We start from the raw sequence: 23,211 nt of genomic DNA on the forward strand, positions 1-23,211 counted from the left end.
CTACTTTTTCTTTTTCGTCAAGGGACTTTTTCTGTTATGTGGGGTCAATCTTGCAGAATTGTGGTAACAGTATATTCTAGTCGTGTTTGTGCGCATATTTGATTTCACAAGTTTAAGCCTACCTTTGCAAATATGAGGGTGGGGGTGAGTGGGAACCTTCTTATGAAAAAATGGCTGTAAGTCCGGTTCTGCTAAATCGAATTTTGCATACTTACTTTGGTATTTTTGAAAACAGCTCTTTTTCGCCAATGTAAGTGTCTTATTTTCGAAATGGCCTAATAAGTAATATGCAAGCTAGGAGTCGTTATTTAATTATTTTCAGAAATCTAGTCTTCTTTGGAAAATATTAAATATAAGTATGCATTTTTAATCCTGTATTATAAAATTAGACCAAATTAGCAACATAATACCGAAAACCGCATGTCGATAACTTTTTTGTCTCTCGAGATATCTTAAGAAATGCGTAAATTTTAAACATAACTGTTACTGTCACCGACTAAAACAACTAAAATAACGACTTAAAAATTGGAAATACATTCTGGTATCAAAATATGGAGGACAGATACACTTTTGAAGCACAGGAAAGAAATGCCAAAAGTCTAATAGATTACATCGTGATTCCTGCAGAAATGAATATTATCAAAAATATAAAAACAGAAAAATTTGCAGAACTTAATAGTCAACACAAGCTACTCGTAGCCGAAATGACTACAAAGAAAAAGCAATATATAGTCGATAAGTCTTACACTAAGATAAATATTAAGAAGCTGAAAACAGAGAAAGAGAAAAGTGACTATAAACAAGAAATATATGAGGAATTGCAAAGAATGGAGCTGGAAAGAGAGCAATTGGATATGGAAGAAAGATGGAAAATACTAAAAGACACACTATATAAAACAGCAGAGAAAATTTGTGGAAAAAAGTCAATAAATAAATATCATAAGAGAACAGAATGGTGGAGTCAAGAACTAAAGAAAATAATAAAGGAAAAGAAGCAAGCCTGGAAAAAATATCAACAATGTAGAAATGAAAATAACAAAGTAGAATACATGGAGAAACGTAATAGAGCAAAGATAGCAGTAAGGAAAGCGAAAAATATGAGCTGGGAAGAATTCGGAAAAGAATTGGAAGCAAATTACAAAACAGATAACAGAAAATTCTGGAACCGTATAAAGGGTCTAAGAGGGAAAAAAGGTAGGGAACAGTATGGAATCAAAGATAAAAATAACCAATTGAAAATAGAGACTACAGAAATAGTAGAGGTATGGAAACAATACTACGAAGATAAATTCAAACACGAAGAAGTAGAAATATATGAAGCAGGAAGAAATAGACCAGAACTGGAGGAGGAAGAGGAACCAGAGAGTATAAGGAAGGAAGAACTGGAAGAAGCTATAAACAATATTAAACTTGGAAAAGCGGCAGGAGAGGACCAACTAGATCCAGAAATGATAAAATGGATGGGTGAAAAAGGAGAGGACTGGCTATTACATATATGCAAGGAAGCATGGAGTACAGAGAAAATCCCAGATGACTGGAAGAAGAACATAGTTCTACCAATATACAAAAAAGGACAACATAATGAATGCGAGAATTATAGAGCAATATGCTTGTCATCGGTCGCCTTCAAGGTATACACGAGAATTATAGAGAAGCGTCTAAGATCAGTGATCGAGAAAGAATTGGAAGACGAACAGGCTGCATTCAGATCAAACCGTCAAACAAACGATAACGTCTACATCATAAGAAATATAATAGAGAGACAATGCCGTAAAGGGAATGAACTATTTCTCATGTTCGTCGATCTGAAGGCGGCATTTGATACGATAAACAGAGAAATATTGTGGAAAATATTGGAGAGCTATAATATACCAAAAAAGATGATAAAAGTCATAAAATCTATATATATGGAAGTAGAAGGCCAAGTACAAATAAATGGAGAAAGATCAGGCACTTTTAAATGGGATAAGGGAATTAAACAAGGAGATGGACTAAGCCCCCTCTTGTTTATAATAGTCATGGATACTTTAATCAAAAATACCAAAGATCAAACAAGAAACCTTCAATACATAGTAGGATATAAAAACTTAAATGCAATAAAGATCAACTCCCTTCTATACGCTGATGATATAGTTCTAATCACAGACACAGTAGAGAAAATGCAGAAACTAATAGATATTTGGCAAAAAGAGATACATAAATTAAAAATGGAAATGAACCTCAACAAAACAAAACTTATGATAATAAATGAAGATGAGAAAAGAGAAAGGAATACTAATATAATAGTAAGGGAAAAAGTAATAGAACATGTATCTACTTTTGAATATCTGGGAAATATAATAACAGATGATGGGAAAACGGACTTGGCAATAAGTAATAAACTGAAGAAGGCAACTAGCGTGTATTACTCTTTAAATAATACAATTTTTGGAAAGTCAGAAATAAGCAACAAAACTAAACTCAGAGTATATAACAGCATAGTAAATCCGATAATGACATATGGGGCGGAAACATGGATTGTCCAAAAGAAACATGAATCAATGATAAACGCGACGGAGATGAAATACATGAGAAAAATAGCCGGAGTTACGAAGTTTGACAGATTCAGAAATGAAGATATAAGAAGAGAGTTGGAACAAGAACCGATAATTAGGAAGATCGAAAACAAACAGTTAAGCTGGTTTGGACACATACAACGAATGGAGCAAAATAGACTTACAAAGAAGGTACATGAAGCCAAAATGGGAAACAAAAGAAAAAAGGGAAGGCCGAGGAAGACATGGATGGACCAGATCCAAGATATAGGTGAAAGGAGACACATCAGTATGAGGGATATGAAGAACCTGGCCACCAATAGAAGCAATTGGAAGAAGTGGATAAAAGGCGGAACCCGACATCCGACGCCCTGAAGGGCACTAAGGATTATGAGAAAGAAGAAGAAGTTACTGTCACCGTTAAACGAGGTTAAGGAAAACGATTTGTTTTTTCCATGCTGTGGAAAAAACAAATAAACATTTTCCAGATGTAAACGTATATAATTAATTAAAACAACAATAAGACAAACAACACTATACAATATAAAAAAGAAATAAAAGCAACTACTTACTTAGTCTTAGTGACTGTCTAAATTTTCAAATTGTTGCCCATCATTTTCGATGCAAGCATTTACTCTTTCAAGAGTAGATTGAATAGCAACAGATTTAACTGTTTTAGACTTTTATTTATGGGGACGAATTAAAGACATTGTTTTTGCCGCTAGGCCCACTACTCGAGAAAACATGATCTAGAATCTAGAGAATACAAAACGCCATTCAAAGCATTGCGAAAACAGAAATTGAGACTGCTGCTCAATCTTCTCTTGAAAGAGTAAATGTTTGCATAGAAAATGATGGGTAACACTTTGAACAGTTAGGTCGTCACTAAGTAAGTAGTTGCTTTTATTTCTTTGTTATATTTTATAGTGTTGTTTGTCTTATTGTTGTTTTAATTATATACGTTTACATCTGGAAAATATTTATTTGTTTTTTCCATAGCACACTACTTTTCCTTAACCTAGTTTACCGGTGACAGTAACAGTTATGTTTAAAATTTACACATTTCTTAAGATATCTCGAGATACGAAAAAGGTATCGACATGCGGTTTTCTGTATTATGTTGCTAATTTGGTCTAATTTTGTAATACAGTATTAAAAATGCATACTTGTATTTAATATTTTCCAAAAAAACTAGATTTCTGAAAATAATTAAATAACGCCTCCTAGTTTGCATATTACTTATTAGGCTATTTCAAAAATAAGACACTTACATTGACGAAAAAGAGCTGTTTTCAACAAGACCAAGTATGCAAAATTCGATTTAGCAGAACCGGACTTACAGCCAATTTTTCATAAGAAGGTTTCCACTTACCCCCACCTCTTATTTGCAAAGGTAGGCTTAAACTTGTGAAATCAAATATGCGCACAAACACGACTAGAATATACTGTTACCACAGTTCTGCAAGATTGACCCCACATAACAGAAAAAGTCCCTTGACGAAAAAGAAAAAGTAGTCAAGTACGAGAATATTCGTGAGAGGAGTGTGAAAGTCCCGATGGAGTACGTACATTTCAACAAGTAGTACTGCCAAAATCACGTATTAAAAGTGTGTTGCAAGAACATCATAGCAGCCTTTCCGGAGCACATTTTGGAGTCAAAAGAACACTGGCCAAAGTTCAAGACATATTTTACTGGATTAATTGTCGGCGAGATGTAGAAGACTAGTGTAAGAAATGCGATTTGTGTAATGGTAGAAAAGGTCTAGAACAAGAAGTCGTGGTAAAATGGCACAATATCTTTCCTGAGAGCCTTTTGAACGACTTACAGTGGATATTCTCTGTTCACTTCAGATGACAAAGAGAGGAAACAAGTATTTAATGGTTGCAATGGATTATTTTTTCAAAATGGCCTGAAATTGCACCTTTCCTAATCAAGAAGATAGTACAGTAGCAGAAGCATTCATAACACACGTCGTATCAAAACATGGAGTTCTTTAGAGTTGCATTCTGATCAAGGACGAAATTTTGAATCAGAATTATGGCAAGCATTAATGAAACTCTTGGGTATTAAGAAAACTCGCACTAAGCCTCTCCATCCACACAATTTGTTAAGTCAATATCTTTCAATGTTTGTTGCTGATAATCGAAAAGATTGGGATACTTTAATTCCTCTATTCCTGTTAGCCTACAGAAGTTCCAAACAAGAAGCAACTGGTTATTCTCAATCGATGATCATCACAGGAAGAGAAATTAAGCTTCCTCAAGATCTTGTTTTCGGAAGATTGCCTTCCTGATGTACATTGAAAAATATGAAAAAAATCTGCAAAAGTCTACGAATTTGCTCGTAAAAGTTTGAACCTTCAAAGTGATAAAGAAAAGTCCAGGCTCGATATGCATGCTACTGGGACAAAATTCGAAAGAGGTGACCCAGTATGGTTAAAGGACGTTTCTTTAACTACAGTCTAATTAATGCGTATGCCCGACAGAAGAAAAAGAAGATGAAATTAAAGAAGAGTTTTATGATGAACTAGAGTCCGCATATCAGTCATGCGCAAAAAATGATATAAAAATAATATATGGAGACCTAAACGACAAAGTTGGAAGAGAACAGAAATTCCAACCCACAATACGTAGGCACAGTCTCCATGAGCAATCAAATGACAATGGCAATAAGTTAATAAACCTAGCAAGATCACTTAACATGGTGAAGAACTAAGTAGATCAACAGAGACAAGAAAATTTTATCAGGAACTGAACAAAAGCAGAAAAGACTTCAAACCGAGAACAACGATGTGTAGAGATAAGGAAGGTAATATATTGACAGAACAGCAAGAGATACTAAGAAGATGGACAGAACATTTTACGGAAAAGCTTGAAGGAAATGGGAGTGAGACGAACCATGATATACCATTAGACCAAGCAGACAACAGAGAAAAGAGTCCACCAACAATAACCGAGATTAGAACAGTAGTAGACAAATTAAAGAACAATAAATCACCGGGATCGGATCAAGTAGTATCGGAATTACTGAAGGAAGGAGGAGACGCACTACAGAAAACAATACATGAATTGATAACAAAGATATGGACAAATAAACAGCTACCAGCGGAGTGGAATAGCGGTATTATTGTATCATTACATAAAAAAGGAAATCAGTTAGAATGTGGAAACTACCGTGGAATCACGCTGCTGAATGCAGCCTACAAAATAATGTCCAACGTCATTTATGAAAGACTTAGACCACACGCTGAAAAAATAGTTGGCAAATACCAAAGTGGATTCTGTAGACAGAAGTCAACAATAGACCAGATATTTGTTCTGCGACAGATCCTCGAAAAAACAAGTGAACATAACATCGACACACATCATCTCTTCATAGACTTCGAAAGCGCATATGACAATATAAACCGAGAATTCTTAATAAAAGCAATGAAATAATTTAATATACCAACACAACTGATAGAACTGATAAAAGAATCTATAAAAGTAGAAAGTAAAATCAGGATACAAAACCAACTAACGGAAACAATAGATGTGAAAAAGGGACTACGCCAGGGAGACGCTCTATCATGCATCTTGTTCAACATCGTACTCGAGAAAATAATGAGGGACACAACAGGCAATACTCGAAGAACAATCATTAATAAAAGCGTGCAAATACTAGCATTTGCAGATGATGTTGACATAATCGCAAGATCAAGAAGAGAAATGATAGAGGCATTCAATCAAATAGAACGAGCTGCAGAAAATAGTGGCCTTAAAATCAACCAGAACAAAACAAAATATTTGCAGTTAAGTAAAAACGCAGAAATAAGGCAGCCACAAAATATAACAATAGGAGAATACAACATTGAGGGGGTAAAAACTTTACATACTTGGGATCCCTAGTCACGTCTGATAATAACGTTGCGGAGGAAGTGAAGAGGCGAATATTTATTGCCAATAAAAGTTACCATGGCTTAATTCGGCAACTAAGATCAGATAACGTCGCAAGAAAAACAAAATGCCAAATATACAAAACCTTAATAAGACCGGTACTCACATACGGCTCAGAAACCTGGACACTCACTAAAAGAGAGGAAACATTGCTAGCCAACTTTGAAAGAAAAATCTTGTGACACATATACAAGGGCACAAAAGAAAATGGAATTTGGCGAAGAAGGTACAACTTTGAATTATACAAAATATACCAGGATCCGGATATCATAACATTCATTAAAATAGGACGGCTGCGTTGGATGGGACACGTAGAAAGAATGGAAGAAGGCGAAATATCAAACAAAATATTCAAACAGATGCCAGTAGGAAAAAGAACAAGAGGAAGACCGAAGCTAAGATATTTAGAACAAATAGAAAATGATATAATAACCTTAAAAATAAAAAACTGGAGAAAAAAGGCACGAAACAGATCAGAATGGAGAAGAATCTTGGAACAGGCCAAGACCCAGAAAGGGTTGTCGAGCCAGTGATGATGATGATGACCCAGTATGGTTATACAATCCCACACGTAATGACTTTATCCGAAACTTCAACGAAACTGGGAAGGCCCGTACACCGTTTTGTAGAAACGATCTAATCTACCGCATTCAGTTTTCGCCTAGAAGTAAACCCAAAGTAGTTCATATCGAGAGATTAGTCCCATACCATGGAACTGATCCACCCTGTTAGCTTCAACCTGTTCCTGATACACCTGTTATTCAAGGCGAATAACTATAAAGGAGGGAGCAGTGTTACGACAGTTCCTTAATATTGATCCCACATAGAAAAAGTCCCTTGACGAAGAAGAAGAATTAGTCAAGTACGAGAATATTCGAGATGTCATGTAATAACCCAGAAATGTCTAGTGACGTCTAGAACGTCAGAAAATGTATATAAACATAGAGAGTTGACAGTTTGTTCAAGTTGTAAAGTTATAAAATATTGTAATATTTAAATAAAATAAAATTGTTTTGCCTTCGCATTGAAACTGAATAAAAATGGTATACATTTTAATTTTTATATTAGTATTACTCCTATAGAGTAACTAGGTCCATTTTCCGTTGGAACTTTAACAAGCTGCAGACGGGGGTTGTGAATTGCATAGTATAGAATTCCTTCCCTTTTGTCTTCACTGCAGCATCCATCTGGCTTGCACATTGTAGAAACCTTGGAGGTGTCACCAGGGAAATGGACCAATAAGTTTTCAATTTAAAAATCTTTTAGTAACATTTTTAATATTTTTCAATATCATTAATGTCGCTATTAGGATTGAAAACTTTGCCTTTCAATTGCCAGATGACGCTAGTCACCTAATCCATTCACGTCAGTTGCGGTGTGGGGGATAAACTCTCGATGTTGGTCACTTAGAGTGTGGAGCAGCAGGCCTACGTCTCTCCGATGAGACTCTAATAAGAGTCGAAAATCGTCGATTCAGAGTGCTGGACTGCGCTCCGTATTCTAAGTGAAAAATAAGATTGTTTTGCCTTCGCATTGCAACTGAATAAAAATGGTATACATTTTTATATTAGTATTACTCCTATAGAGTAACTAGGTCCATTTTCCGTTGGATCTTTACCAAGCTGCAGACGGGGGTTGTGAACTGCATAGTGTAGAATTCCTTCCCTTTTGTCTTCACTGCAGCATCCATCTGGCTTGCATATTGTAGAAGCCTTGGAGGTGTCACCAGGGAAATGGACCAATAAGTTTTCAATTTAAAAATCTTTTAGTAACATTTTTAATATTTTTCAATATTATTAATGTCGCTATTAGGATTGAAAACTTTGCCTTTCAATTGCCAGATGACGCTAGTCACCTAATCCATTCACGTCAGTTGCGGTGTGGGGGATAAACTCTCGATGTTGGTCACTTAGAGTATGGAGCAGCAGGCCTACGTCTCTCCGATGAGACTCCAATAAGAGTCGAAAATCATCGATTCAGAGTGCTGGACTGCGCTCCGTATTCTAAGTGAAAAATAAGATTGTTTTGCCTTCGCAATGCAACTGAATAAAAATGGTATACATTTTTATATTAGTATTACTCCTATAGAGTAACTAGGTCCATTTTCCGTTGGAACTTTACCAAGCTGCAGACGGGGGTTGTGAATTGCATAGTGTAGAATTCCTTCCCTTTTGTCTTCACTGCAGCATCCATCTGGCTTGCACATTGTAGAAGCCTTGGATGTGTCACCAGGGAAATGGACCAATAAGTTTTCAATTTAAAAATCTTTTAGTAATATTTTTAATATTTTTCAATATTATTAATGTCGCTATTAGGATTGAAAACTTTGCCTTGCCTTATTGTAATATTGTTGGTGTTTAATTATAGCTATTTCAAAGAAAAGTAGCAATACCAACGTTCACAACGATAAACTAAAAATAAATGCACAGAAGACAAAAGTATTTTAAATAAATACTAACCTCTAGCAGCTTTTAGATCATTCCTTTCTTTGGCACTTATTTCACTGGTAATTCCACTCTTGGTTCCTAAGTGAGTTGTAATCAGTCTCCTAGCGGTTTGTAGATTTGTAGCTGGTCGTTTCATAGCAGGCTTCAAATCGTTTTGGTAAGCTATTGAAAGTGTTGATTTGCTGGCTGCCACCATTGGTCGAACTTTTATCAAAGGATTCTGCACATTTATAGCTCTTTGGGCTAAAAATAAAACTTCTTGTTAAAATCTCCATAATATAGACTTGGATATCAAGTTTTAAAACATTTAATTTATTTAATATGCTCTACAGGCTTTACAATTTTACTAATACACATGCCAGTATAGGTACAGGGTGTTTGGTAAAGAATGAGCCATAGTTTAACCTTAGATTCCTGAGGTTAAAATAGGTCGATTCAAGCTAACTTACCTTAGTACAAAAGTTGATAATAACCTAAATACAGGGTGTCAAAGTTAAACTTTTATTTTATTTATTTTTGAATATTTCCTGACAGGCATGGGACAACAACACGAAATTTGGTAAGTGGTGCTGGTATTGTACAATCTACTAAATTATGTTAAACAAACCTTTTCTGGCTACTACCAGAGGCGTACGACGGGGGAACGTGAATGGTTGACCCTTCCCAAATTCTACGCCACTTGCGGAATTGCTATTTTAGTGCAATTTTTTGATTCTCCAATACTTTCTATGTAAAAAACATACTCTTTATTCGTAACGATGAAGCCATTGGTTTTCGAGATATTTGAAGCTAAAAACGAAGGAGCATAATACATTAATGAAAATAAGTGTGCCTTTTCATTTTTACCTTAAAAAATATCTCAAAAACTAATGACTTTATCGTTACGAATGAAGAGTATATTATTTGCATAGAAAGTATTGGAGAATCTAAAAATTATGCTAAAATAGCAGTTTCATCAGTGGCGTAGAATTTGGGAAGGGTCAACCATTCACTTTCCCCTGTCGTACGCCTCTGATATTATCCACAAACGATTATTTAACATAATTTAGTGGGGTGTACAGTACCTACACTTTCTGCCAAGTACCAAAAGGATATGTCAAATAGTTTTATAGTACCGTGCACACATAGTCCTTAAAGTTTTAAATAAAGAATAAATTATTTTAAAGAATAAAGAAAAAAGAATACCTACTTTAAAATAATTTGACATATCCGTGTGATACTTGGCAGAAAGTGTAGGAACTGTACATAATACTAAATTATGTTAAATAATTATTTATGTTTATTATATTATTATTGTATCCCGAAATAACCAAAGTACGTGCCTCCTAGCGGCGGGATACGGGCAACAATACATTGGCTTATAGGGCAGTCCTTACAGTAGGGATCCTGGCCTATACAGAAAAATGCAGGCGGGTGTGGGGTAATACTGCACTTTGGTTGCATTGGTGGTGTATTGGCTAAACGTGCAGGGCAGGGTATGGTGCTGATAGAAAAGGCATTCAGGCATCAAATATCCAAAAATCTTTTCAGGCCATAATAATGAAAAGACCTTCTCCAAACGCAGTAAAAACTTATACTGAAATGATGGCATCTCCTGAGGTAAAATGTTCCGGAAGTAAAATGAGCCTCCGTTCGGATCTCCGGGTGAGGACTATCTCAGGGGGAACACCATTGCAGGTTAGAAAAATCAGGATAGGGTCTTGGAATCTTGGTAGTCTTACAGGTAAGAGTCTGGAGTTAGTGGATGCGCTCAAACGAAGAAGAGTTCAAATTGCTTGTATTCAAGAAACTAGGTGGAAAGGACAAAGGGCGAAAGAACTAGGTGAAGGATACAAATTGTGGTATGTAGGGAGTAGTAACACTAGAAATGGAGTTGGTATAATTGCTGATAGTGAAATGAAAGGTAACGTAGTAGAAGTTGTAAGAACGAGTGATAGAATGATGTCAGTGAAATTTGTAATTGATAAAGAGGTATTGAATGTTGTTTGTGTGTATGCTCCCCAAACAGGTCTGGGTGAGAATGAAAGAAGAGCTTTCTATGATCAATTAGGAGACGTACTGAGTGATATTCCAGCAGAGGAGAAAGTTATAATAGGAGGTGATTTCAATGCACATGTGGGCCAAACCAAGACAGGATATGAAACAATACATGGGGGATTAGGCTTTGGAACTAGAAATGAAGCTGGAGATGACATGCTTGAATTAGCAACAGCATTGGATATGGCGATTGTTAACACATTCTTTAAAAAGAGAGAAACTCAACTTATTACCTACAAAAGTGGACAACATCAATCCCAAATAGACTACTTCATGATAAGGAAAGAAGACATACGTGAATGCAAGGACTGCAAGGTAATAGTGAGTGAGACAGTAAGCCAACAACATAAGCTGCTTGTTCTGGACATCGAAGTAAAAAGCGAAACTAAACAAAAATATCGGAGAGGACCACAAAAAATCAAATGGTGGCTGCTGAAAGATGAGAAAGAAGGTCTATTCAGGAGAAGAATAGTAGAAAAAATATGTTGGAACATGAAAGGAAGCCCTAATACAATTTGGAGAAAAATGGCCAGTAGTATTAGAGAGACTGCTATTGAAATACTTGGGAAAACGTCAGGAAAAAAGTTTGAGGATAAAGAGACTTGGTGGTGGTCAAACGAAGTACAAGGAAAAATAAAAGAGAAGAGAAAATTATATAAAAAGTGGCAAGAAACCAGATCCGACACAGATCTTCAAAACTATATGGTGGCGAAAAAGGAAGCGAAAGTAGCAGTAGCAAAAGCCAAAGCAGAAGCGTGTTCAAACCTATATGATCAACTTGATACCAGGGAAGGCGAAACGAAGATATATAAAATAGCCAAACAGAGAGCAAGGAAAGCAAAAGATTTTAATCAGATTAGATGTATCCGAGATGAAAATAATAAAATACTAGTTCACGAAAGGGAAGTCAAAAAGAGATGGAGAAAGTACTTTGACAGCTTATTAAATGAAGAATTTGACAGACAGCCTGTAGAGTCAACGGAGACAGTAGCAGCAATGGTCACCAAAATAACCAACGAGGAAGTGGCTCAAGCGCTTCAAAAAATAAAGAAAGGAAAAGCGGTAGGACCAGATGATATTCCTGGGGAAGTATGGAGAGCATTGGGAGAGACAGGAACAAGGTGGCTAGCAGGTCTATTTAATAGAATTATGGAAGTCGGACAAATGCCAGACGAATGGAGAAGCAGTATACTGGTACCTGTTTACAAAAACAAGGGAGATATACAACAATGTACAAACTACAGGGCTATAAAACTGCTTAGCCACACCATGAAAATATGGGAAAGAGTAATTGACAGACGGATACGTGAAGAGACCGAAATATCCGAGAATCAATTTGGCTTTATGCAGGGTAGATCAACAACAGATGCAATTTTCATTATAAGGCAGTTGATGGAAAAATACAGGAGTAAAGAAACAAACGCTCATATGGTATTCATTGATCTTGAGAAAGCATATGATAGAGTTCCTCGAGAGATTCTGTGGTGGGCACTTAATAAGAAAGGAGTCCCTGGTGAATATGTAAAGATTGTGAGGGATATGTATGAGGGAGTAACGACTAGTGTTAGGACAGGTGTGGGAGAGACTGATAAATTTCATGTGAAAGTAGGATTGCACCAAGGCTCTGTGCTTAGTCCGTATTTATTCTCATTAGTTTTGGACCAGATAACAGCGAAACTACAGGGTAACATTCCATGGTGCTTAATGTATGCTGATGATGTCGTGTTAGTAGGAAATAGTGAAAGAGACTTAGAACAAAAACTGGAACAGTGGAGACAAGCTCTGGAGGAAAAAGGTTTAAAACTTAGTAGGACAAAAACAGAGTATTTGGAATGTTCATTTAAAGATGGAGCTACTACAAATAAAATGGTATCTTTGGATGGTGAAATGATTGTGAAAAGCAATAGTTTTAAGTACCTAGGATCGGTATTACAGAGTAATGGAGAAATAGATGGAGATGCATGCAGTAGAATTAGGGCTGGATGGATGAAGTGGAAAGAAGCGAGTGGTGTGTTGTGTGACAGAAAAATTCCAATGAAGCTGAAGGGAAAATTCTATAAAACAGCCATAAGACCGGCTATGATGTACGGAACTGAATGTTGGGCAGTGAAAAAGAAAGAGGAACAACGAATGCATGTGGCGGAAATGAGAATGCTTAGATGGATGAGTGGAGTGACAAAGAAGGATAAAATTAGAAATGAGTATATTAGGGGAAGTCTAGGTGTGGCACCAATTGATGCCAAAATGAGAGAGCATAGGTTAAGATGGTTCGGTCATGTTCAACGTCGAGACGTTAATCACCCAATACGAAGAATAGCTGAAGTGCAGATTCCTGGAAGGAGTAGGAGAGGAAGACCAAAGAAGACCTGGGGGGAGGCGATAAGGCAGGACATGTTGGTAAAGGGGATTAACATTGATATGACCCAAGACAGAATTGTGTGGAGAAATGCAATTAGGGAAGCCGACCCCGCATAGGGATAAGGCAAAGAGAATGATGATGATGATGATGTTTATTATATTATTATTATATTATATTATATTATTATGATTATAATCGTTTCTGGCTACTACCAGAGACGTACGACAGGGGAAAGTGAATGGTTGGCCCTTCCCAAATTCTACGCCACTGATGAAACTGCTATATAGCATAATTTTTAGATTCTCCAATACTTTCTATGTAAATAATATACTCTTCATTCGTAACGAGAAAGTCATTAGTTTTCAAGATATTTTTTAAGTTAAAAATGACAAGGCACACTTATTTTGATTAATGTATTATGCTACTTCATTTTTAGCTGCAAATATCTCGAAAACTAATGGCTTTATCGTTACGAATGAAGAGTATGTTTTTCACATAGAAAGTATTAGAGAATCAAAAAATTGCACTAAAATAGCAATTCCGCCAGTGGCGTAGAATTTGTGAAGAGTCAACCGTTCACGTTCCCCCGTCGTGGGCCTCTGGTAGTATCCAGAAACGTTTGTTTAACATAATTTAGTGGATTGTACAATACCAGCACCACTTGCCAAATCTCGTGTTGTTGTCCCATGCCTGTCAGGAAATATTCAAAAATAAATAAAATAAAAGTTTAACTTTCACACCCTGTATTTCCGTTATTATCAACTTTTGTACTAAGGTAAGTTAGCTTAAATCGACCTATTTTAAGCTCAGGAATCTAAGGTTAAACTATGGCTTATTCTTTACCAAACACTCTGTATACTAATGTCTTATATAATTTTATTTAATGTCTATGTAAAAATTTCTGCACTATGGTTCTCCACTGTATCCTATTTTTCGCCTTCTCTTGACAGTCCGTAATTCCCATAGATCCTATATCTTCCTGAAACTTTTCATACCATCTTTTTCTTTGCCTACTCGTCTCCTTGCCCCAACTGGTCTTCTTAGCAGTACCTTCTTTGGCATTCTTTGGCAAAAAACTTACTTACTGTACCTTCTTTGGCATACAAATCCATTTTCTCGACATGACCTGCCCATCTGATTCTTTGTGCCTTTGTGTATCTTGTTATACTTGGTTCCTTGCTTAATTCTTGATTGGATCTTCTTTGCCAACCGTCTTCCGTATTTTTCACCGAAAATAGCTCTCCGTACCTTCCATTCCCATCTCTCTATCATTTCTTCTGTTTTATTTAGCATCCAGGTCTCACATCCACAGATGACTGTTACTCTTATTATGGTCTTGTATATTCTGGTTTTCGTCTTTCTCGATATGTCCTTTGACCTTAATATCCTGATATGTCCTTTGGTTCATTTTGCTCGTGCCCTTTTTCGTCTATTATGACACCTAGATATGTAAAGTGCTTTACTCTTTTAATTTTATACTTTTTTCCATCGAACGCTGTTACTTTAGCATATCCTCAGGTTCTCTTTCTGCGTTTCCTAGCAGCATGTATTTCATTTTTCTTTCTTTAAAACAACTGAAACAAAAAAGAAAACCGACAATATATTAAAATACGCACCTTGTGTAGAAGACCCAAGAACTAGTATAGCATGAGTATCATCTACCCACTTAATATACATGGCATCACTCTTAATTTCATTAAAGGCATGGATCAAATCGTGCGTTTCCAAGGAAGCTGGAAAATCATATAGCTCCACCATATGTTCCAATTCTTCAATCTTCACATGTTTTGAAAAATAGTCAGAGTAATCTTCCTTAGCTTTGACAATAGTTACATTTTTTCCTACTTTATGTACGATCTGAAATTATTTCAGTACTATAAAATTGATACTTTTGAATATAAAAAAGTAAAAATAATTAAATGACGTACAACTACACTTAAGAGCAAAAAAAACGACTCAAAAGTAAAATGAGTTACAGTTTTTGATTACGCTGTTTGGCAAGTGTCTATCCAAACACAATGTAAACTTGGCAAGTAAAATATTGTGAACAGAAGTAATTTTTATTGCAATTACACAAATATTTATAAAATTAGTAACTAAAGAACATAAGAACGACAAATGTATGTGAGAAAACACTTTATGAATGAAAGTCATTATGTAATGAATATAAAAGTAAATTAACATAAAAATCTGAGTAAATCAAAATGAATACCGAGTATTTCCTCCTCTTCGTTATTAACACTTTCCATGCGACCTTATTAAGTTTCTTACTTCACCATCATCATCATTCTCTTTGCCTTATCCCTACGCAGTGTCGGCTTCGCTAATTGAATTCATCCACACATTTTTGTCTTGGGTCATATCAATGCTAATTCCCTTTACCAACATGTCCTGCCTTATCGTCTCCCCCCAGGTCTTCTTTGGTCTTCCTCTCCTACTCCTTCCAGGAATCTGCACTTCAGATATTCTTCGTATTGGGTGATGAACGTGCCGACGTTGAACATGACCAAACCATCTTAACCTATGCTCTCTCATTTTGGCATCAATTGGTGCCACACTTAGACTTCCCCTAATATATTCATTTCTAATTTTATCCTTCTTTGTCACTCCACTCATCCATCTAAGCATTCTCATTTCCACCACATGCATTCGTTGTTCCTCTTTCTATTTCACTGCCCAACATTCAGTTCCGTACATCATAACCGGTCTTATGGCTGTTTTATAGAATTTTCCCTTCAGTTTCATTGGAATTTTTCTGTCACACAACACACCACTCGCATTTTTCCACTTCATCCATCCAGCCCTAATTCTACTGCATGCATCTCCATCTATTTCTCCATTACTCTGTAATACAGATCCTAGGTACTTAAAACTATTGCTTTTCACAATCATTTCACCATCCAAAGATACCATTTTATTTGTAGTAACTCCATTTTTAAATGAACATTCCACATACTCTGTTTTTGTCCTACTAAGTTTTAAACATTTTTCCTCCAGAGCTTGTCTCCACTGTTCTAGTTTTTGTTCTAAGTCTCTTTCACTATTTCCTATTAACACTACATCATCAGCATACATTAGGCACCATGGAATGCTACCCTGTAGTTTCGCTGTTATCTGGTCCAAAACTAATGAGAATAAATAAGGACTAAACACCGAGCCTTGGTGCAATACTACTTTCACCTAAAATTTATCAGTCTCTCCCACACCTGTCCGAACACTAGTCGTTACTCCCTCATACATATCTCTCACAATCTTTACATATTCGCCAGGGACTCCTTTCTTATTGACTGCCCACCACAGAATCTCTCGAGGAACTCTATCATATGCTTTCTTAAGATTAATGAATACCATATGAGCGTTGGTCTCTTTATTTCTGTATTTTTCTATCAGTTGCCTTACAATGAAAATTGCATCTGTTGTTGATCTGCCCTGCATAAAGCCAAATTGATTATCGGATATTTCGGTTTCTTCACGTATCGGTCTATCAATTACTCTTTCCCATATTTTCATGGTGTGGCTAAGTAGTTTTATAGCCCTGTGGTTTGTACATTGTTCTATGTCTCCCTTGTTTTTGTAGACAGGCACTAATATACTGCTTCTCCATTCGTCTGGCATTTGTCCAACTTCCATAGTTCTATTAAATAGACCTGCTAGCCAACTTATTCCTGTCTCTCCCAATGCTCTCCATACTTCCCCAGGAATATCATCTGTTCCGACTGCTTTTCCTTTCTTTATTTTTTGAAGCGCTTGAGCCACTTCCTCGTTTGTTATTCTGGTAACCATCGCTGTTACTGTCTCAGTTAACTCCACAGGCTGTCTGTCAAATTCTTCATTTAATAAACTGTCAAAATACTTTTTCCATCTCTTTTTGACATTCTTTTCGTGAATTAGTATTTTATTGGCTATTTTATATATCTCCCCCTCCGCGACCACCATCAGGCACGAACACAAGTTCTGTTTTTCCTTCTAAAGATAAAGTACACCAAAATATACACGAACCATCTCCATATCTCACTGTTTCGACACTGAAGCACTGGGCAAATCGTTCTCCGGGCCTCCGATGGACGTGTCGTCTTTTGTCATTGCTTTACAAGCACATTCGACTCTCATCAGAGAATAAATCTGCATCATTGGCTAAGGTCCCAGTTGGCGTCTTCTCGGGCAAACTGAAGTCTAGCTTGTTTCTGACGTGCATTCAAATTGGGCCGTGTTAGCTCGTCTGGGAGTCAAAGCCTTCTCCTAACTATCCACTGAGGGACGGTGACACCTTGAACATTCCTCAAGGATTATTGTAGCTCAATTCTTGTCACGTGCCGATTCCGCAAGACACCCAGGACAATAAATCTATCATCCGTCTCTGTCATTACACGTCGCGTCGCCGACCGAATCTGGTAGTCGACTGTAGCTACCGGTCTCCTGGTGTTGACGGTGAGCCATAAACACTGCAGACTGCGTCATAAAGAAGGGACGGGCGACAGTCCTCCGACTATATCCTTCTCGTAATTATGCAATTACCTGGACACCATTTACTGGTGACGTATCAATTTTGTAAACTATTCACTTACTGCACTTCAAAGTTAAACCTTTGAACAGCGACTGAGACGACTACCGGCAAATTCAGAGAGGTCTAAATTGCGTAGAAAATGCCCGTTACAATGTTTGGTGCATTCCCTATGTCCTACAGAAGACAAATTTTACAACACGTTACCAATTTGCACAAATCAATTATTTTTTGGAAGCTCTATAATAGACCATATTTTTTTTCAATAGTTGTTTTAATTCAAAGAACACAACATGAAATTACTAAGCATAAATTACAATTCATCGAGTGAGTCGATTTTTTTGCTCTCAAGTGTAATTTTTTTAACCACCAATATTTCAGTTTTCTCATGATTTACAGCGATGTTGTGAAAGAAACCAGAGCGAAAGAAGAGTCGCCTTGTTAGTATACAGAAATTTTTTACACCGAGTACAAGAATGTAAATATATCTCTCTGACAGAATAGTTAGTGTAAAAGACAAACTGGATGTTATAGCAATAAACCTCTGAATGTGATAGCAATATATGCACTTGACAACAACAGAGATACCACCACAAGAGAAATCTTCTATGAACACCTTTAGACTGTAATAAACGAGATCCCAAAATGACGAATATATAAATGACATAGTTCCAGGAATAAAACGATATAATGAACATATTAGAAATGAAAGCGGAGACCTTCTGACGGACATCTACAGCATAAACAAAATACGTATTAATAATACATTTTTTCCTCAACAAGAACAATACAAACACACTTTTGGAAACACTAGAGGACATAGATCTCTCATAGACTATATTCTGTCGAATAGTTACTCAAATCTTGGATGTAAGACACTAACATTAGCAGAAACAGAAAGCGATGATAAATTACTATTGTGCAAAATCCGAGTGAGAAGATGTATATTATAATAAAACATCAGAATAAACCACAAAGATAAAAGTCGACAGCTTTCAGAATCACTTCACAAGATACCTATTCCAAAAAAGAATAACAGAAAGAAGCAGAAACATATATGTCATAGATGGAGTCGAAGAAAGCTGGGCAAAAGTCTAATATTTTAGCCCCAGCTAAGCAAAGCGAAGAAGCAAGAAGTATGCCAAGAGGCATATGATTACAAGACAATAAGAAATGAGACACATGCACTTGTAAGAATAATAAAAAATGGGTACTGGGGACTGAGAACGTTTTTCGAAAGAAATGGAACATGATTTTTATGGACTGCAAAAACAAATATGACGCTTTATTAGAGATCAAAGAACGGAGGTAGAGGAACTAACAGACCCAAAACACGTTTGACTATCCAAAAAAGCTATGCAGAGGAAAAACAAATGACGCTAGAACCGGAGACACCAGAAAGTACCACAAATCAAGAAGTTAGCATAAATACACAGACAGTTCGAAGAACACCTAAATAACTGAAGAACACAAAAGCTGCTGGTAAAGAAGGAATACCAAACGAATTACTGAAATATTGTGGAGCAGCAATGACGGAACAATTAACAACATTAATTAACCAAATTATAAAACAATAAAATATAGAAAGAACGGAGAACTAGCGAACTAATTCTACTATTCATTAAAGGAGGTAAAAATACCCAGAAAACTACAGAGGTATAAACGCGTTAAATACTATCCTAAAACTATATCCTATTATCAATCAGAGGATAAGTTTAGAAGATGAACAGCAAGGTTTTGGATTAACCTTTAGGTTTAGGAGCAGCAAGGATGCAATATTAGTGATAAAGCAGAGAAATCGCTAGAGTATAATGGACCAGCATTTCTGTGTCTGATTGACTTGAAGAAAGCAATTCACACAGTAAGACTCAAAGATGTAATAGACCAGGGCGCATCTGTAAAAATATTAGTACATTTGGATGTTGAGAGGTGACTCATTTTTTTGCAGAAATTGCTTGAAATTAACTCATATAATAATATTTGAGTTATCCTCCCACTCAAAAAGGTCCGGAAAATTGTGTAAATAATCAAAATGTTAAAAAATTAAGGAAAAATTCGTTTTCTTTCTTCGTTTTTTGATTATAACTTTAAAAGTATTCATTTTCAAGAAAAATTGCACTAACATAAAAGTTGCGTAATTAAATTTTCTATAATATAGGATTAGCTAAGCATTTTAAAAGTTGTTACCCTTGTTGCAAAATAGCAATAATTCCGAAAAAATCATAAAGAAACAAGTATTCCCATTTTAGGGTTTTCAACCATTTATTTATTTCACTTGAGACCTTCATATTTCACCCAAAAAAACTTTATGATATAACAAAACAATTCTGTAAATTTAATTGAGATCGGTTCAACAGATTTCACAAAATAAATTTTGCAATCCAGCTTTCGCAAAAAAAATTCATTTTTCAAAATGTTGCAGCACTGACGTTGATAGCAGATAGCAAGTTGATTTTTTTTTACATATAGACGAATACCGTACCTTTCATTTGCAATTTGCAAAATTAAAATCGGTTAACTACCACGGCGTCAGGAATTTTTTTAAAAAAACATTAATTTTGGTGCTACGCGCAGGACAGCGGATACGTTTGCTCTGATATTCCAATGACCTTTGATAATGATTGATAAATTTAAATTTTTAGCACATTTCGATATTTTTTTTAATTTAATTTAAAAGTATTTTGCAATCTGTTGAGTGTCAACAATAAACAAAAGTAATGACATTGACTAAGGACAAGAAAGATTTTACCCACTGGTAAAATCAAAGTACAATTTTTATAAAGTTGTGTAGAAAATAATTACATTTTATAACTACTAACTAATTAGTTTAAAAGTTTACTCTAAATGGTAAGTCGAGTGGTTTGAACCTCTTTAACCTACGCTGTTCTTGGGAATTGTCTAGGAGGTTAAGTGCAAACTGGTTTTCATGACCCTCCAACTTAGCAATGTATGCAGCGCTACATTTTGTGATGACTTCTTGTACCATATCCATTTTAAGGTGTCGATGAATAATTTTGTTGTTGATGTACCAAGGTGCATTAGTGATGGTTCTGAGGGTTTTTGATTGGAAGCGTTGGATGATTTCGATGTTGGAGTGACTGGCTGTGCCCCATAGTTCCAACCCATATGTCCAGATTGGCATAAGTATTGCCTTATAGAGCAGCAATTTATTATCCAGAGATAGTCTTGATGAACGGCCCATTAACCAATACATATTTCTGAATTAGAGACCTAGTTGCTTTCTCTTGGTCCAGATATGTTTTCTCCATGTGAGACTTCTGTCCAAATGAATACCAAGATATTTTACCTCGTTGGCTGATAGTAATTGGTGATTATTTAAAGTTACATGAGGACAAGTTCCTTTTCGTGTTGTAAATGTAACATGAATAGATTTTCCTTCATTGACTTTAATTTTCCATTCCAAAAACCAATCTTGTATTCTGTCTAGATACGCTTGCAGGAGATGCGAGGCATAAATAGGGTCAGTGTGTGAGGCTAGGATTGCAGTATCGTCGGCAAATGTTCCTAGCATCATTTCTTCTGTAGTTGGTCTCCCCTCTAGTGGTTCCTGAAGAGTTGGAGGTATACCTGTGGTAAACAAGAGATACAATGTAGGTCCCAGCACGCTCCCCTGTGGTACACCAGCTTTGATAGCATAGAGTTTGGAAATTGCATCTTGGTATTTAATAAAATAACACCTACCTGACAAATATGACTCAAGAAGAATGTAAAAGCTGTGCGGTAATATCCTTTTTAGCTTGTATAGGAGGCCTTCATGCCATACCTTGTCAAATGCCTGCCTAACGTCAAGAAATGCCGCTGAACAGTACCTTCTGGCCTCAAAATCAGCATTTATATGTTTTACCACTCTGTGGACTTGTTGGATTGTTGAGTGATGAGGCCGAAATCCAAACTGGTGGTCTGGAATTCGATTTTTGATCCAGGGTTTGAGTTTTTTTACTAATAGGTTTTCGAAAACTTTAGACGTGATTGGCAAGATGCTGATTGGCCTGTACGATGTAGTTTCTTCTTGAGGTTTCCCCGGTTTTAGAATGGTTATTATCTGAGACACTTTCCATTGATCAGGAAAGTAACCTAAGTTTAATATAGCATTGAATATAAACGTTATAAGTTTTATGCATTTGAGACGTAATTCTTTTAACACTTTTCCACTGATCAAGTCGTACCCTGGAGATTTTCTATAGTTTAAATTATTAATAGCTAAGATGACTTCGGACGATTTAAATTTCGGAATAGGCAAACTCATTTGATATGGACTTTGAAGAAATGAGAATACGTCTACTTCCACAGGTGAATTCATTTGATTGGGAGTAAACAACTTGCTTTCTCTTGTGCACTACGAGCCCATTCTCTGTCCGATTTTCTGATCGGAGGTGACGGTTTCTGGGGTTGTTTCAGTTTTCTCGTGGCTTTCCATAGCGAATAATCGCTACCTTTAGTGGAATCTAAATTTTCCAAGTAGTACCGAAGTGATTGGGTTTTGAGGTCTTCGAGCAGCTTTTTTAACTCCCTTGATGCACTATTGAATCTACGCTTATCAGCAGGATCTCTGGTCTGTTGCCATCTTTTCCTCAATCTTCTCTTTAGCAACATTTTTTCTTTGACTACTTGTGGGCAGTCATTTATTATGCGTTTATCTTGTATTGTTGGTGTTGCTTTCCAGGCCGCTGATTGGATATTTGTAGTTAGTTGTTCCACAGCAAGAAAAAGGTCCTCTTTGGTTTTTAGTGGAATGTCTAGACACACCTTGTTTTCCAGGAGAGATCTGAATTTTGGCCAGTGTGTGCGTCTGTTATGAAGTGAGGGGGATATTTCTTTAATAAGTACCTGGGTTCCAACTGTCAATCGTATAGGCGAGTGATCAGAAGATGATTCTTAGCATGATGTAGCTTTCATATTAGACCTAGGGATGTTCTTAACTACAGCAAAATCGACCAAATCGGGGATTTTATTTCTGCCTGAGGGCCAGTATACTGGTTCGCCGGTTGATGCATAATCCATATTATTTGACTCTATGATATTTAGGAGAACTCTACCTCTCGGAGTGATTAGTCTTGATCCCCACCTGGTATGTTTGGCATTATAGTCCCCTGCTGCTATGAAGCAGCTCCCAAGTGAATTGTAATAATCTTTAAATTGTTCGTTTGTGATAGAGTGTCGTGGGGGGCAATACAGCGCAGATATTGTAAGTGATCCATCCCAGTCTTCAACCATAATATTGGTCGCTTGAATATGATTTGTTTGGTACTCGCCAGCATTATGATGTTTTATTGTATTTCTAACTATAATAGGAGAGCCTCCATGTGCGGATCCATCTGGATAATTAGTAGTATATATAGTATTGTTTGGAATTTTAAGGTTTCACAAAATAAATTT

The 23,211-nt window shown here is 36.2% G+C and overlaps 1 protein-coding gene across 4 annotated transcripts in view; it reads right to left on the reverse strand.

Moving 5' to 3' along the window:
- The window catches only part of LOC126878551 (uncharacterized), a 172,520-nt gene that overhangs the window by 28,098 nt on the left and 121,211 nt on the right, over positions 1–23,211 (reverse strand). For all 4 annotated transcript variants that reach the window (XM_050641328.1, XM_050641329.1, XM_050641327.1 and 1 more), the window contains 2 exons: positions 14,930–15,170; positions 8,930–9,160 (listed from right to left, as the gene is read on the reverse strand). In XM_050641328.1, coding sequence (XP_050497285.1) covers positions 8,930–9,160; positions 14,930–15,170 — 472 coding nt within the window. The remainder of the gene's footprint in view (positions 1–8,929; positions 9,161–14,929; positions 15,171–23,211) is intronic.

This window comes from Diabrotica virgifera, chromosome 10 (genome assembly GCF_917563875.1).
Source record: "Diabrotica virgifera virgifera chromosome 10, PGI_DIABVI_V3a".
Lineage (NCBI taxonomy): Eukaryota > Metazoa > Arthropoda > Insecta > Coleoptera > Chrysomelidae > Diabrotica > Diabrotica virgifera.